Below are 15620 nucleotides of genomic sequence, written 5' to 3' on the forward strand. Positions count from 1 at the left end.
CTGTTACCAGAGTTTTTCACCAATAATCTTTTCCGCATCCCCATCAATTGTTGTTGTTTTTTGGGGGGGGGGTTTGTGATGCAAACTGAAGACAATAGATTCTGAGTTGCTTTTTTAAGGATTCTGTTGTTTGGTTTTGCCTTTTGTGTGAGCATGGCAAGGTCTAACAACAATGAAAACCCACAGGCACATGAAAAAATGTCTGTTGTCTAAAATGGTGAGTAAACCTGCTGGAAAAATAATGATTAATTCCAAAATGTTTAAAAAAGTCCTTAGGACACTTCACAAAATGTTGGTTAGCACAAATCATTGTTTTACCTCCTTGATATTTTATTTTCTTGAAATTGTTTTAAACTGTATGACTGAATAAAATATGCTTTTTTCATCAAAAATAAAAAATAAACTTGGTTCAGGTTTACTGACATTTAAGTCATGTTTTGCTGTTGATGCTATTTGATGTTGGATTCAAATCAGATAATTTATTCTTTTGTTTTCATATATAAACTGTTACAATAGAAAAATTGCTACAGAAAGATGTCTGATGACCAAATAAACAATAAAATTACAGTAAAAATCACATAAAATGTTAAATCATATGATATAACAGTAAAATACAGAACGTATCAACAGTATTGAATTGTCTCTGATCGGTTTACCTGCTGTTTATTAGAAACTTTCCCTGGTCACCAGCCAAGATGTGATAACTGATTTGACCATTTTCACCTGCATCAGAATCAACTGCTGACATCTACAAAGACAAACAGGATCACAAATACGTATAAAATTGTTCAGGTTTTAACAGCTGCGTTAATAACTTGCACATACCTTTATGACAGATTCTCCAGGCGACATATCAGTGAACAGGTTTACGCTATAAGAGACATTGGAAAACGTTGGAGTATTGTCATTGGCATCCAGCACTGTTATGGTCACAATAACAGGAGCACTTTGCTGAACACCATCTGATGCCAACAGCTGTGGAGGCAAAAACACAGGAAAAAACAACAGATCAACGCAAAAAGTGAAAACAAACACAAGGTTCCTGATAGGAAAAAAAAAGTGATATTCAGAATTTGGTTTGTACTCTGAACATGTTCTTGAGATTTTATTGTGTGTAGTTTCCTTTCAGAAGTTTTTGTTTTACTTACAACATGGAGCGTGAATTCTCCCTGCCTGTTTAGCTGAATATTAGGGACAAGGTCCGCTCATTATAGGTCTGCAAGTGCATGGTGCAGCGAGACAAGTGAGGAAGGAGTTTATCTGGTAAAGTCGCGTTGGGCTTCCATTATTTACGCAGCTGTTTGATGTGTCTGTTTGTCTCCCTGGGTCATTTTACGCATGAAAAGGATGGTCATTCACAGTGTTTTTTTGGACTCTCACACACTGGATGGTTGCCAGAATGCCCCACTTCTGTTTCACAAACTTATGCCTGAAGTCAAAAGCAGGAAAAATATAGTTCCTGTTGCTTGGCTACAGTAAAAATGGCTATTTATACTAAAGTGGTGACAGTTGTATTGTGTTCTCTTAGTCATTGATTTATGTAAAGCACACAGTAAAGCCCTGGCAAAATGTTATTTTTTCTCTCTTTTGAAATATCACAGGCATCTCACGAAAGCTAATACAAGTCATATGGTTTTGGCAATACATAACTTCTGTTTTATTTTTATTTACATTAGAACAAAAGTAATGTTTTTCCCAAAATCATTCATCTCCTTTTCAGTAAATGAAAAAGCCTATTAAGGCAATCAAGTAATTATAGATACTTCTAAATAGGTATATCAAATACATACTACAAAGCTACACAACTTTTGCATGTTTGCATGTTAACTTTTACCATGTTTTAAATGAAATATTCTCCAGTTCTCTGAGAGCATTTCAAAGTTATAGCCTAGCTCACTTCGCAGATTTTCCATTACATTAAAGTTGGAACATTCAAGTTTCCTGGACGGCTAGAAAGCATTTATGTTTTTCATTGGCTAAACGTTTCTACTCTTTAGGTTTCATTGTTATATTGAATTTTCCAACATAGCCAAATACTTAGATTGCTGTTGAGTATCTTGACATACTAAGTTATTTTTTATGATGCCATTTACCATTATTAAGGTGTCTGTCCCATTGGCAGTAAACCAACCTTGCAGATCCATAATTGACAGTTAGGTTGTTCTCTTGGGGTTGATTGATTGTTTTGTTACAGTGGGTGAAGGCTCATTCGTTTTAGACTAACAATTAAATTGTGTTTCATCTGACATCAAAAGAGCGAACCAGAAATGATTTTATTTCGCCAGACGAGATTTTAAAAAGACCGAGCAGGCGTCATTCTGCCTATACATTTACATACTCCACCTGCGCATTCTCTGCAGGAAAAGGGAAATTTGTTCTCGTTTATAAAATGACACGATTCTGGTCTCTTAGCCTTGTTCTCCCAATAGTTACGGCCGCTTGCTATTGGCACATGAACAAGGAGGACGTTTTTTTTCTTTATTATTTTTTTTTTATGTGCAGTGTTGATTGGTCCGATACTTCTAAGGGGAGACATTTACTACACTGACAAATGATGCAGTTGAGGACTTCCCAGGACTTCATTGCACTTGAGTTCTTGTGAAATATGAAATGTCTTGTCTACAGCAAAACAGATTTTGTTCTTGCTGTTGCCACTGTAAGTGAAAAACATTTATTATTATTTTTGGTTCTTGCAGACTATTTAAGGCTTCACTGAGAGAAGTGACTCTTTCCATGTTTTGCTTCTAGAGAAGACTTAGGAAAAATAATCTTCACTTAAACTCATACTCTTTAGTTAAAATGTTTCATGATTTAGGCCAGTAAACTGTAGTTTTTTTCTTGAAGAGCAGAAATAGTACACAATCAACTGTTAGTTTATTTATTAAGTCACTAAAATATGTACTATATCTCTTGTGTTGTAGTTTCCTAATGCCAACACCACTAAGATTATTTAATAAGTCTTTTAGATTTGCTTGCTTTCGCTAAACTAGCAGCTGTAAATTGGATTTATTGAGTCATTCAGATATTTTTTGTTTCTCCTTGTGCAACGACACCTGTCTGAAAAACCTGCCTCACTTGACTAAAAGCAATAGATGTTTGTATATTTAATCTTCATTTAATCAGATTCCCCCATTCTGTTTCTTTGAATACATAAATATCTATCCTCCTTAAACTGTATTTTATGTTTTTTCATCTCGCCAAACAAAACCATTTATCATTTCAATTTACTGAATTCAAACACATTTTTGACAGCTGTAAACCTTAATTTTTTGTCAAAATTGAAGCACTCAAAAATAAACAAGGAACAGTGTGTCAAAAATTGCTTATGTGTAAAATCACCTAGTGGCTTAATGCTTGCGAAGGATTCATGCTGCACATTGTGCTGATGAAGTTAAAATCTCTTTATCACAATGTTTAGAACCCCTTTTGCATTGTATTTACTCTCGCCTATCCTAATTGCCATATATATTATTTTCTCTATGTTTTATGAATCTCTGTCTGCAAGTATCAACAAAAAATAATGATCTTTACTGATACCAATCTTCTTCACAGGCTCATCTGCCAAGAAGCTGATTGACTCCTTTCTGATGGATATGGCTCTCCGTGTCTCATGGCACTCTCTTTCTTCCAGTCAGAGTTTAATTTCTTCTCCAAGGCTTTCATAATGATTACAGTATACCTCTGACTTTCAATCAATACTCCAGACCTTCTCCTTTTCCATCTTTAACTTCCAAATTGCTGAATGCACATTCAAGGGCACATACAGTTATGTATTTCGTTTCACAACTTCACACAAAAACACACACCGTCTCTGTTGTCAGAGTGGAATTAGCAGATTACAGCTAGATGAAGAATCAACGGTTTCCTGCATACCATGAAGCCCTCATATTAAGATGTTTTGCTTGGCAAAGGGCAGCGTCTCGGTGCAAGGCCAATAAAATCACATTGAAGTTGAATGCACTTAACAGATCCAATGAATGGAAGAAAACAAAAAACAATAGGAGGGGAAGGCAGTGAGAAACTAATGGAGATAAGTTTACACAATAAAAAAGTCTTACGCAGGGTTTGCCTCGTCACAGAGTAATAGAAGAGTTAAGTTACGGGCATACGACCCAGGAAGAAGGTGCTGCAATGCTGTTTCAACAAGAGTATAATCATTGTACTCTATGCTTAAAGGGAGGGAGTGTTGATTATTTGAAATTGAGTTCTGTTGATGGTTTATGGCCCCTCAGTATTGGTCCTACAGCAGATAACTCTTGCAGCACTTTCCCTTCTATTAAAGACATATATTTTCTCGACCAGCAATATGGTCATGGTATAGTGCAATGATCTTCCAACATGAAAAATATACTTCAAATGGAAATGGGCTAAATGTATTCTCTCCTTATTGTATGTTGCAGACTACATTGGATATCACTGTAAATGAGTAAAGGCCTCTATAATCAAATCCTGTGGACGGTGTCGGTAATTCAAACTCATTCCCCATGGCGTTGCTAAGGTCGGTTCAGTTTTTGTTTTTGCTGTTGAATTCATAAGCAAACGATAGACAGACTAAAACATATTAATGTCGACTTATTTGCTAAGATGGACACAAAAAGCAGAGGAGGGGAATGTTTTCTGGATTATGCTCCATAAAAACAAAGGCACAAAGCAGAGTTAATCCAGCATTTTTCTTTTCGTCATTCTTGTTCTTCTCTCGCTCTTCCCTTTATGTTAAATGTATTGCTTGTGTTCTGTGCAACCTCCTCCTTCACAACGCTTGAATCTTAATGATCTTTTTCCACACCATGCTTTTCTGCAACTCTGTCTTTAATGGTTTGTAAAATGCTTATCCTCTTTGTCTACCCACATTCTTTTTTGTTCCCCATTGCTCTGCAATTTTGCACAACTCCATCCTAATTTTGCTTCCAGTTCTAATATTCTTTCAGATAAAACTGCCTTTTCAACGCTGCAAGTTTTCTCTCCCTACTTTCCCCTGATGCAAGTAGTTTTCCTGTTTACAATAACCCCCCCCCCCCCCACACACACACACACACACACACACATATTGAGCCTGTGTATTACCGTGAATGTATAGGAGTCTTGTGTTTCTCTGTCTACAGGCTGCAACAGCGTGAGATATCTTCTTATCCCAGTAGTTGATATAGAAAAAACATGAGAATAACTGTCCAGAGAAAAGTGCAGCTGTGGATCCCGGGCCTGTGAAAGACAAAAAGAGGTATTTCACACAATGGAGGTGTATCACACAACGAGGAACTCATAGAGACTTATTTAAACTTGCTAGATCCTTGATGGAAGTTTAGGAAAACATGCAAAATTTTGATGTCTGAGATTTTGCCACAAAATCTTGTTAAAGTGAGGTCTGTTGATATCAAGTGGCTGGGAGTGTTTCACTGCCTGGTAAAGCAAATTTAAACTAATATAATGTGTCCTTGAGAAAAAGGTGAGTGTTTAAGGCTACACACTTTGCTGTATCTATGTCTATAACTCTAATTTTGAAGGAAGGAGGAAGAAGTAGTTCTTGAGTTATGTTGGGTTGGTATAATTAGGTAATAAAAACAGCTTAACAGATTGGTGGACTGCAGTTGGCACTGAGGAAGCTGTTGCTTTTCAATCTTTTATCTGGCTGAATCTTTGCTACTCTGCAGAAAAAAAACAAACAAACAAAAAAACAAGCCTGACAAGGTTTAAATGATTTTGCTGGTTTACCATGCTAAAGTCATTTGCTTCAACTCCTGGCTTTAAATCCCAGTCTGCACGGAGTTTGTGTGCTCTCTCTGTACATGCGAGAGTTCTCTCCAGGTACTCTGGTTTCCTCCCACACTCCAAAAGCATCACTATTAGGTATATTGGTTCCCCGAAATTGCTCTTGTAGAAGTTAATGCAAGCACAGTAGCTATATCCTCCTGTAACAGACTGGTGACCTGTCCAGAACATAGGAAAATAACAAACTCCATGTGTATAATAACACTCTACATGGGTTAAACTTTTGAATTTCGTGTCAAATGTTTAGTTGTGCTATATTTTCCAGGTCTCACAGTTTGAAACTCTAATGAATGATTCCTTTAGAACTTTTACATGTGACATGGTGGAGCCTTTGAGCAAACTCATAACAACTATGGGTCTTTAATAAATACCGCCTTAATGTAAGGTTACTGCCTAATTTTCTAGGAGAACACCCACGATATTTGTTTAGATTGTTCAGGTGTTCTGCTGTGTGAAATTGGCAAGCTGGCTTTTCTAAAGCCTTCATAATATGTGCTTTGATGCACGCCATGTCTTCTTCGAAATCTAATTATGAAACGAAACATGACAGCATACCTGCGGAGGGAGCAGAGGCAAGTTTGTCGGAAGTCGAGCTTTAAATAACTTGAGGAATCACCAGGTGTTCCATATCGTGCTAATGAAAGTCTTTCAGAACAAATGTCAATGCCCTACCTAAGCACAAGAACATCTGCAGGAGGAATAACGAAGAGTAACCCCCACCTCCCCCGACCCCTAACCCCCCACCACCAAAAAAAAGGTGTTTGGCTTTGAAAGAAAATTCTGAATAGAAAAAAAAAGATCTCAATTGATTTCCAGACATTAAAACTTTCCTAACAGCAAATTGTAAATGTCTGCAAATGCACGCCACACTCAGTGATGAAGAGGCAATTCTCATCTATGGCCTGCTCTGGCATTTCCAAACAACCATCTCTTGTTTGTGTGTTTATATATGAGTGTGTGTGTTTCTGTGTTAGAGAGAGAGGGTGAGAGCGAGCGAGCAAGAGAGAGAGAGAGAGAGAGAGAGAGAAACAGAGAGAGAGAGAGGTCTTCTCATTCCAGATAAGGCTGGCTCAGCAGGGTAGGGGGCCTGATAATCTTGTCGATGTTGCTGTTGCGGATATTGAGCCATAAATAAGCATGAACACACACATGCATACACACATTTAAACAATAACACACAGGAACGTACATTAGCATGCAGAAACATAAATAAAAAGTGACAGACAGTGCATAAAAGCTATTAGGACTAATCATCATTGTTGGTGCCTGTTGCAGAGGGAAAGACCAGGGATGGGAAAACTAAAAATAACTAGTTGTTTATCAATTGCCTTAAACTAAAAATCCCACCCTTACACATTATCCTTCCTAAACACCAATCCCTGCTGGGGGGAGACCTTTAGACAGCAATGAACCAAAGATTGTTTTTGTCAAAATGTCTTCACCACATCTTAAACAAACTCAGCTGTCGGGGATGCGTCGGTCGGCGATAACAATATTGTGGCACTGTAAAATCTCAATTATTACTGGGAGGTAATTTAAAGAGCCAAACGGTTTTACTGTCAGATTCACAGGCACTTTAGATAGGGCACTTCAAACACTGCAAGCAAAGCACAAAGCTGAGATTCAGTGGGGAGAAAAGCAGGAAAGAGGTGGGCACTTAAATATGTTAGAGTCCTTCTCATGCCTGCATGGAAATGCAGCGTTATTATATATGCTTATGTTATTATATACTATTGCCCAAGGGAGTAATTTAGTTTTGAGCCATAAAGGAAGCAAAGAGCCAAAGGGCCTTTTGAAACCAGAACAGCAAATTTCTAATTCTGACTGTAGAGTAAACCTCACGGAAAAAATTCACATCTCCTTTATCGTTCTATAACATGAAGAAATGTCCTCAGCTGTCTTGTCAAAACTGACTAATGGTTGATTCGTCAATTTAGTAACTCATGTGGCGATTTAATGCATACATATTCTGTCTTAGACTGTATTGAGCTAACATGAAAATGTTTTATTATCCTACTTAAAATGTTCTCACTATTTTAAATTAGGATTCTTTTTAGCTTGCAGAGAAGTTACTGATAGATCTCACTGCACAGGTTTCAGTCAGGCGACCAACAGAAAATGATCTCCAGAAGCACACCGTATGAACAGTAAAACGCCAAAGTTGAATGAATATTAACATTTTAAGTAAACTTTTGGTGTCTTTATCCACATTGCTAGTTAAAAATTAAGAGAAAGGAATTAGAGTCAACACACAAGTCAGATGATACCTACAGGCATCTGATTGGGTTTCAGCTAAAAGCATAAAAAACAAACTGTACAATTAACTCTTCAGAAAAATATATTTTAACATTTGATCATATTAAAAACAGAATCTTCAGTGTGGCATCCATTGAGCCTCCTTTACCGACTCTCCTAAATAAAATCACTTATCAACAGAGAGAGATTCCCACTTTAATCTCAATATAAAAACAGCTGTACAATGAAGGGCATGATCATAAACTTCAAAACGATAAATGTTTATTGTTACACCAAAAAGTTAAGAAAATTCAATAGCTGTGAAGACTGCTCCATAACCATAAAAAATGGATTGTTATAATACTTGCATGTAAAGAACATGCTTACCTCCTCCACGTCATTATCCAACGCTATTATAGTGAGGGGAGCCGATAGAGTGACGTTGGTAGCGACGGTAGTTCCGACTGGTGAAGCCTCACTGACGTATCCATGGTAACCAGACTCCAAAAAATACGGCGCTTGGTTGTTTTCATCCAGAACTTCGATCTGAAGGTTGGCGAACGCTGGCAGGGGGTGACCGTTGTCCTGCTCCGCCTAGAGACAGGGCAGAATGGAACGGCTTTGTTTTGTTGCAGACGTCCTGTTACCGACCAACTAGGAAACTCATATGCAGTGCAACCCATCACGACTGCACAGTTTTAATGTCTAAGTGGTAAGAATACATAACCTGGGATGTTCTTTAATAAGCAATTAATGAGTTGTACAAAATCACAACTTTTTTTTAAGTTGAGTAAACACTCGTCTTGTCATTTTAGAAGCAAAACCATGTCCACGTTCCTGTAGATGATCGGTAGTAAGAGAGTATGCAAATTAATTGGTTTGGATTTTTTTTCTTTTAAAGCCAATACAAAGAGAGAAGTTTGAACAGAACGCAAAACTTACTTTTTCTACTTTGGAGCCGTTAGTCTCATTAAAACTGAGCTTTTTCCTCGGTCTGCCCATGCTCAGAACATCCGGCCCTATTACTGCAAAAACAAATCTGAAAATGCTGTCGTTCTTGAGTTCTTTGGTCTCCTGATGCAATTTGCATCCCCTAGATAGATTAAAGCCAATCTAAAAAGGCTAACATCAACTCAGCAGGAAAAGAGGAGATCATCAAACCTTCTGTCTGAATTGGTATCTGTTTGAATCCTTTCAGTCAAAGCTGAAATATTTATGAGTACTCTGGGCACTCTCTGTGGTATTAGAAAGCATTCAAACTTTAAATGTTTTCTCTTATGTTCAGATGGAAATTATATTTTCAGGGCCAATGTTTTTTTTTTTCTATCAATCTGATGTGTTGGTGAATGAAGTTGCAGTGCTTCTAATATGGTACAGCAATTATGAGTGAAGCAAAAATGCAAAGCAAGGTAATGTTAAGGAGTCATAAATTTGTGTGACAGACTGGATATAAATATTGTTCACACACTGGTTCAAATTAATGGCTTTTTAATGTAAACAGTGCATTATTTCACAACTTGTTGCTGCTCTGAGTGGCATATCATCTATACAACACAAATGGAAAACAAACTAAAATGATAATGTAACACAACGACACCTTAAAGTTAAAAAAAATGTTTCAACTGTGACATTTTTGAAAAATGTACGTCGCTGTAAATTTGAAAAACAAATGTGCAGGAACTGGTCAAGGAGACACCCAAAGGCCTACCTCCATCTCCTTAAAGTATAAAACACACATCTGTGAAATGATGTTGGTGGGAGCATTAGGAAACTGGCATTTCAGTCAAAGTGGAGGGAATTATGAAATATCACTGGCAGAAAACTGTGAGACTTTTGCTAGAACACTGAAGACGAAGAGGATCTTATTCATCAAGCTTGACATTGCACAACTTATGTATCTTTATCTCTTGTTTACGTCACAAAAATTGGCATTTTAGCAGAGGTGTGAAAACAACATAATATACTCTGATCTCACCCCAAGCAGAAAACTGCTTTTGTGTTTACAGTTATTCAGTGTGATTTTTAATCCTGCGAATACCACAAATTGTTCATAGTTACAATAGAGCACAAGGTTATATCCTCTGTAATGACAATAGTTTCATAATTCAATCAATCATAATTACTTTGATGATTCCCATGACTACACGAAGCTGGAAAGTGAGGTTTTATGTCGTACTGTCAGCTAGCAGAACGCTTTTCTTAGTCTCCCCTTCTACTGTCAGAAGGGGAGTAAAAGTTTCTATCATCCTTTCTGCCAGAACAAAAATAAAATCAACCTCAGAGCTTAGCTAACTATTTACTGCAATTTGCTACTTTCAAGAATTTCTTTTTATTATTCAACTAGTTGAGCCCATTTTATTCATAGCTAGGAATAGATGGAGTGATTTACAACAAATTGGTAAGAGTCGTTTGCTGTTTAACAGGGTCAAAAGTTTCAGCCTACACAGGATTCCCATCCTGACTTTATTCAGCAGGAGCACTTTCACTCCATCCTGGGCTCAATGTCCAACAGATAACTGTTATTTGCTTAAAGACAATTAAACAAGCCTGGCTGATTTTTGCTATACAGCTCAAATAATTGGCACAGCCAGACTTCTTTCCAGTGCTTGAACTTCTACACAGAGTCTCGTGGCTTTGCAAAGCTCCTGTAGAACCTCAGGAAGACATAACAAATATATTCAAACATATATTCAAACATTATATTACAAACATTATATGTAGTGTTTGGATTAAAGACACTATTGAGTTGCCTTTAGCAGATATCGTATTTATAGCCCCCTTTTTTGTTTGTATTCTGCAATTTAGTAAATTTGATCCATTTATGAATTAAGCTGTTAATCCTTTCCAAGTGTATCCTTTTGCCCTCGGTACCAACTATGGTAAACGCAACAACCATTTTAAGGTTTTTGGTTTTTGGGAGTCATATTTATAGAGTGATGTATGTGGAATCTAGGAGGCAAAAACACACATTTTCTATGTGAAATTGGAATCCTAATGCAAATCCCAGCAGGGCTGTCATTTCACTTTTTATTTTAAGGCTGCCATTAAACAAGACAAGTTTTGCTAAAGGGACATTATTATGTATTTTCCAAGCACATAGTGCCACTTCATAACATAATAAGGTAATTTTGTTACCTTTAGTTGTAATAAAAATTGCTGTTTATATCAAACATAGCCCTGTGGTGGATTGGTGAACTATCACCTAGTTGTGAAAATGATACACTCCTCAGTCAACTACTTACACGTCTAAGAACAATACTCTTCAGAATGGAAGTCGTGAATGAAGGAAGAACATCATTTTCAAAATCAGTGACACAGAAATGTTAAAAGCTGTTTTAAAAACCCGAAACAGATTGAGACGTGTTTGGAAAATATTAAGAATGCAATTATGTTTGAGGTCTATCTGCCATATAACATGCTGGAAGACTCCTGGAAATTTTAGAGTTAAGGAGTTTCAGCAAAACATATGGAGACTGCAGGTCATGTGGATCTGTTTTCCAGACAGAACAGACTCAGTTCTCATTTTCTTGTGTTAAAATGTAACCCCCCCACTTTTTTTTTTTTTTTTTTACTGATGAATACTCTTAATTAGAAAAGTTAACATTGTGCCTGATCCGAAGATATTTTTTGAGATAAGGTTTCATATATGATTATTAGTATTCCAGATTACTTTGATCTACTTCATGAATTCTAAGATTTACAAGCGTAACCCTGAGCATTACGAAACATTGTGAAATTGAATTTATGAACACTGAAAAACAATTCAGTCATCCATAAAGTGAACAGGATGAACTTGTTGAGTTTCAAAGTCAAACTCTCTATTTGTCTGACTTGGAAGAAGTCTGCCTTGTACAGAGATCTTACACTGCACAGACACTTTGTATTCTTTCATAACACCACAAAGACAAGAAATATATTAATTAAGATTAAAAAACAAACAAACTTTAAAGAAGCACTAACTCACAAACAGGCTTCCAGCCTGTAAAGAACTAAACTGATTAATGAGGAATTAGTTATGAGGACGTTTTGTTTTCTTCATCACATCTTGTGCTCTGTGTTCACTGATAACTTCAACTAATAAAGGAAGGCATTTATTATTGTGCAATTAATGCTTACAGAGAAAAACTCTGTAGCTTCATCCTGAGTTTAGTAAGACATACTGAGAGTGCAGAAATCAGTTAAGAAATACAAAATGTAATACAATGAAAATCAGGGAATTTTAAATGCCCTCTGCATAGCGCATATTGACATTTTTTTTTTTTTTATTTCCTCAGCTTGAAATCATTTAGCAAGACTATAAAGAGGGTAAAGAGTAGGGATGTTTGAATTCTTCTGGAACCACTTATTTTTTTTCTGTTCCTTACGGATATTAGTTGGGGTGTTATCCCAACAGACTTGGTTTGAAATCTCATCTTTTATTCCAGCAGAAGAATATTACTGAATACAAACTTTATTTGAAGCTTTAACCGATGAGAAGTCAATCAATGTTTTGTAGTGTATTTCCATCACAGGCTCAACAAAACAAAAACAAAAAAAAGATAATCAAACTTATCAAATCGGAATAGATTCAATGAAAAACTTTCTGCAAATTAAAAAGGTTCATGCTAGTCTCCTTTTTGTCGGACAAATAATCTTATGAGAAAATTATAGTATTAATATAACCTGAGGAAGAGTTGTTTGTTAAAAGGTTGAGTATATTTTGGGACTGAAAGGTATTAGAATATGAAGGCTGAGACCAAGGATGTTTGGTGTTTTTGGAAAGAAAAAGCAAACTTTAATAAGGCAATCTGTGCCCTTGTTATTTCTCTTACCTTGATAACCAGATCAAATCTGCGGTAGAGCTCCCTGTCGATGGGTTTAAGCAGCATGAGTTCTGCTGTGGTTCTGTTTAAGCTGAAATATTCTGCATAGGATGCTGGTTTGCCTGGAAAAAAAAAGAGCAAACAAAAATCAGAACATAGGAAAACATCAGTGAATGAGAAAGGGAGAGGTGGAGAAAATATATGTATGTTTGGAGTGTCATGGGGGAAAGCGAAGAAAGGAGTGAGTGAGTGAGGGATGGGGGGGTGGGGGGGGGCATGACTAATCCTCCCCATTCTCTCATCTCGGCCTTCGATGGGAGGGGATGAGCCCGCGCAGCTCACATTCATATATGACTCTTTGAATGCGGCATTGTTCTGTGGGGAAATCAAGTTCTCATAAGAAGAGAACCAACACAGCCACGTGTGCACAATTATATGCCTCCTGTGCATCTCTATGAATGTGTGTTACTTCTTTTTTTAGCACACATTGATGATTTGGGCGGAGGGAGTTCTCAGATGCATCCTGTTTTCCTTGCCTTAGTTACTGCTTTAGTAAAAGAAATGTAGACAAATCCTGACCATTCCAGGTGAAGTCAATGATTTATCAATTGAGGCTTTTGGCAAAAGTAGTAATGTATTGCAGTAGTTCAAAAATATTTAAATTATGTTGACTTGGAGCCTAAGTAAGTACATTTTCTAACAGTAAGTGTTTTAATTCTTATATTATTTTTGTCTTAAATCTTTTAATTATATATTTACAACAAATGTCCTGAGAAGATTCCATTGCAAGGTCTTCCAGAGCAGATAAGGCGGATTATCTAACAAAACTTATCAGCCTCCAAGTGTTTTTTTTTTCAAACTAAGCAGCAGAAAAATTGTAATAAAGCAGATCTCAAACGTGTAAACAGCCTGTTAAATAAACCAGCCTTGTGTGATCTAAAAAAAAAAGCCATGAGAAATAATTGCAAAACCTTTCCCACTTTTAAAGTGACATTTTCACAATACGGTTAAAAAAAAGAAAAGAAAACTAAGCGAATTTGTGAGGAGATAAATGTAGCACAGTAAGAGTTGCAAAAATGTGCACATTGTTAAACCAATACTTTCTTAAAACACCCCATAATTTAACTTAGGCATCCAGTTTTTTTATTGTAGAAGGACAACAGTATGACACATTTTAACTTAGCAGTATTTCCCCGCTATGCCTTATCATATTTCTCCAAATCTGTTAAATTTGAGATCTCTTCAAGTGACCCCTACGGATCATTTGTTGAATTAATTCTGAATGTTGCAGATATTGACGCCTGGGCTGTTACCATTTTATGTGGGATCAGGATTAAGGTGAAAAAGGAAACCTCTGAAGACGATTGTGTGAAAAAGTATGTTTCCACAAAATGAAGAACATTATGGAAAACTTTGAGAATCCTCTTCAAGCAACTGTTGCACAACAACAGAGCGCCTTCAGTCAGAAGCTTCTTCAGATCTACAGTAACACTGACCACTACAGAAGATGAAACTTGGATAACATGGGATACATTTAATTTATCTTCCTTTAGGATTAAGAAAGTATTTTTGAATTGAACTGAATTGAACCTCTTCTTTAGACAGTGTTTTTGTTGTTGTTGTTTTTACATTCATATTTTAGTAGATCTAGGTTATGAGAATAGCTTTAAGCTTTCCATTTGTAACGCAGACCTCACTGTTTTCCCTTGAGATTTAAATATGACCTGGCACAGAGGCCCATCTAACCCATGCAGGTTTCAAAATGGGAACGAAAAGACAACTTGCCTTTCAAGCAATGCAGTCGCGTGATGATCTTAAAAGGTCAAGAAATGGCAACTGAAAAAAAAAACTTCTCTTAACATGAAAACATCAGCAGCCAGTTAAAGAATCAAATATCATCTTGTCACCATGCAGAGAGAGGAGGAGGCTGGTTAAGGCAAAAACAACAACAAAATCCACAGCTCACTGCTGGATAGCTGCAGGAAGAAGTGACGTCTTAGGGTCACCATCTCTGTATAACTTTATTTTAAGGTTGTTGTTCACAGCTTTATTATGGAGGCAGAGGAGGTGGGCATTGTGGAGGGTGTAGTGCAAAACTATTTTTGTATCTATAATAACCCTAGAGTCATAACAGTAATAGTGGTCTGGACAGTATTTAGAAATCATGTGAGGTTACCATACTTACATAATTTCACTATGACTGACTCGTTGTTCTCAGTATGATGAAAAAAATTTAGTTTTCCCTTAAATTCAGCAAGGGAAGAAGTGAGACATGCAGCAAAAATCAATATGTAAAGTCAGCACACAAAATGGGTTTAATGGGATGTAAATGTTATGCAACATTACCATCAGTCTCATATAGTATCCCAACTGTTAGTTTTTCAGTCCAAATAGCATTTTATTCTCACGTTTGAGTGTGTTGGGATGGAACTAAAGCGACTTTTAATTGAAATATTAGAGTTTTTGTAACTGATCAAAAAAAAAAAGATCTTTTGAATGATAAATTGTAGGCATTGCAAAGTAGACGGTGATTTATTTTGTCCTTTTTAAAAGTTTATTAGAAAGTCTGAGATTCTTCATATTACAGTTACATTTATTTTCTAATCCCAACACATTAACCAAAACATTCTCTCTGTAGCCTTAAAGTGAACTACTATTTACTGTCTCAAGAGCCTTGTAATTGATTTCCATTATAGATGCATGTTGACTAACATTTAAATGACTGAGCCAAAAACTCTATTTAAATTAATTTTAAAATATATCATATCAATTCCAAAGGAATATTAAATGTTGTTGTCACTCATATCATTCAAGTAT

The 15620-nt window shown here is 36.4% G+C and overlaps 1 protein-coding gene across 1 annotated transcript in view; it reads right to left on the reverse strand.

The window, feature by feature from the left end:
* Positions 1-15620, reverse strand: part of LOC106927976 (protocadherin-15-like) — a 134790-nt gene that overhangs the window by 92376 nt on the left and 26794 nt on the right. The window contains exons 7-11 of the mRNA XM_088001069.1: positions 12813-12925; positions 8389-8595; positions 5065-5199; positions 826-975; positions 657-748 (exon numbers count right to left, since the gene is read on the reverse strand). Of these exons, the coding sequence (XP_087857195.1) occupies positions 657-748; positions 826-975; positions 5065-5199; positions 8389-8595; positions 12813-12925 (697 nt within the window). The remainder of the gene's footprint in view (positions 1-656; positions 749-825; positions 976-5064; positions 5200-8388; positions 8596-12812; positions 12926-15620) is intronic.

This window comes from Poecilia mexicana, unplaced genomic scaffold, assembly GCF_051168715.1.
Source record: "Poecilia mexicana isolate PSO_F unplaced genomic scaffold, ASM5116871v1 scaffold_19, whole genome shotgun sequence".
Taxonomy (NCBI): Eukaryota; Metazoa; Chordata; class Actinopteri; order Cyprinodontiformes; family Poeciliidae; genus Poecilia; species Poecilia mexicana.